Genomic DNA, 2,327 nt, shown 5'->3' on the forward strand with positions numbered 1-2,327 from the left:
ATCATGCCCCTTGTTCTAAAGATAAAAAATAAAAAAACGGCTGAGGGGATGCATTAATGTAATATTCGGTTCTAGTCCTGCTTTTCATCTTCAACCAACAACCATGCTACGTCTCTCCATTATGTTATTCACATTAATAGCCTTAATCTCAGCTGGAAACTTTTCGAGGGATACTAATACCCTTCACTTCGGTTAATTTATATATATATATATATATATATAAAATACTAAATTGATCAATTTGAAAAGCGAATTGATAATTACACAATCAACTTTTATGTCAATTTTGTTTTTCTTTACTGGACCGGTCAATGCACCATGAATATGCCCCAACGAGGTTAGATCAATGGGTACTATTTGGGAAACTGTGTGGGCTCACATACTGGCAAGCCCTTTAATGGAAGCCACATGCTACTCACACTTCTTTTCGGATTTCCACACCTCCATTCTTCTATTCTTTTTAATGTTACAAAAATACTCCTCTTCTCTCTCACCTTGCACCCCTACTTTTTCATGAATTTTACAAAAAAAAAATTTGTAATGTAGTTACGTTCTAATACAGTATAGAAACTAGTTTTCATCAATATATAAAAATGTTAATCCACAAATTTATGCTGTGATTTTTAGATTTTGGAAATTATAAAAATTATATTAAAAAAACTAACTTTCGTGATATATTAGAACATTAATATATAACAGGAATGTAAAAAAATAAAAAGATGGTGTGAATAGAATCTTCTTTAATTGAATGGTAATTGTTGTTAGAGAGTATTGAAGGAGCATTGAGTGATGGACTGAGAAAAAGAAAAGAAAGTAAATTTTGAAAGACCTTAGAGTGAGTTGAGTCTATGGAGCATGGACCCAAGGGCTACTGTGCTGTTGGGCCTTAAGTGGGCCGGGTGGAGACAAGAACAAAAGAAAATATCTGGTGTTACGTACTTGGTAGTCTCTGAATCTGAAATTGCAATGCTTCACCCGGCGGCACTGATAGCATCGTGTCCTTATCCTTATCCTTATCCTGGGCGGCATGAGTTACCCTCAGCCTCAGCGTCAGCGACAGCCAGAGTCGCTGTTCCAATGCCAAATCTGAGAGGCAAAGCGGTTGTTGGTGTTGGTTCCAGAATGATAAGGTGCATGGCTAACCCCAGAAGAGTTCAAATGGTGGCCAAGCAAATTAGGAGAGAGCTTTCTCATATGCTTCTCACCGATAAAGTCTTGCAGTATGCTGTTCTTCCCGAAGCCTCCTTAGGAGCCGACCGTTACCTCTCTTCTCTCACCACCATCACCGACGTCCAAGTCTCCGCCGACTTGCAGGCATGCCATGCTTGCTTTTCAGCATCCTATTTCTCACTATTTGTTTCTGATTGAATTCCTTATTCTACATATCTATCTATCTATCTATGTAGGTTGTTAAGGTGTATGTTTCTGTTTTTGGAGATGAAAGAGGTAAAGAAGTCGCCATTGCCGGCTTGAAATCTAAGGCTAAATATGTTCGCAGCGAGTTGGGCAAGCGTATCAAGTTGCGCTTAACTCCTGAGATACGCTTTCTTGAGGATGATTCTTTTGAGAGAGGAAGCAGGGTCGGTACTACTTGCTTATTACTTGTCTCTCTATATAATTGCTGCACTCTGTGAATGCTTCCCTAGCCCCCACCTCACTTGTTCATGATTTTCAGGTCATTGCAATACTAGATAAAATAAAGAATGACAAAAGCCAATACAAGGCGGAGTTGGATTCGTCACCAAATGAGGATCACGACGATGATTGGGATGGTGAAGATCCTGAAGAAGGCATCATTTATGTGGAATAGATGTCTCCCTATGTAACTCTATCACTACTGTGCATCTTTCATATGGACAAACCTTTCACTGTTGATAGGTATGTTTTAATCAAGCATTGCATTACTTTTGGATAATCATACTTGCTACTTCAGTATACTTTTATTTTAAGATAAATATATATTTGGTACTTATATCCCAAGTTTGGTTAGCTTCATTCAGTTAACTAATCAATTACTTATGTGCAGTGATCGGAAACACTTCACTAAAATGCTTGCTGGACAGACGCTGTTCTAGATTTGTAGTTGTGACAAGTCACAATTGACAACATTATCTCAACACAAAGACCTTCTTGCGTTGTCTATCCCCAAGTGATGTGATGTAGACCAATTTTGGGGTTTTCTCTCCTTTTATATGCCTTAACCCAGGATCTTACTATACAAGAGGGTTTGCTGTATAAAGTTCTTTTCCTGCTTTACTTATTCCTGTAAGTGGAATTTATAATGTTTACTATTGCTATGCTATTCGAATTCGGCTGTCTTCAACAAA

The 2,327-nt window shown here is 37.9% G+C and overlaps 1 protein-coding gene across 1 annotated transcript; it reads left to right on the forward strand.

The window, feature by feature from the left end:
* The first annotated feature begins 840 nt into the window (after nt 1-840).
* On the forward strand, nt 841-2,327 carry LOC100812407 (probable ribosome-binding factor A, chloroplastic). The gene is made up of 4 exons (XM_003527563.5): nt 841-1,314; nt 1,407-1,580; nt 1,676-1,878; nt 2,027-2,327. The coding sequence occupies exons 1-3, from the start codon at nt 856-858 to the stop codon at nt 1,808-1,810; spliced, it is 768 nt and encodes a 255-aa protein (XP_003527611.1). The 5' UTR covers nt 841-855; the 3' UTR covers nt 1,811-1,878; nt 2,027-2,327.

The sequence above is a fragment of the Glycine max genome, chromosome 6 (assembly GCF_000004515.6).
Source record: "Glycine max cultivar Williams 82 chromosome 6, Glycine_max_v4.0, whole genome shotgun sequence".
NCBI lineage: Eukaryota > Viridiplantae > Streptophyta > Magnoliopsida > Fabales > Fabaceae > Glycine > Glycine max.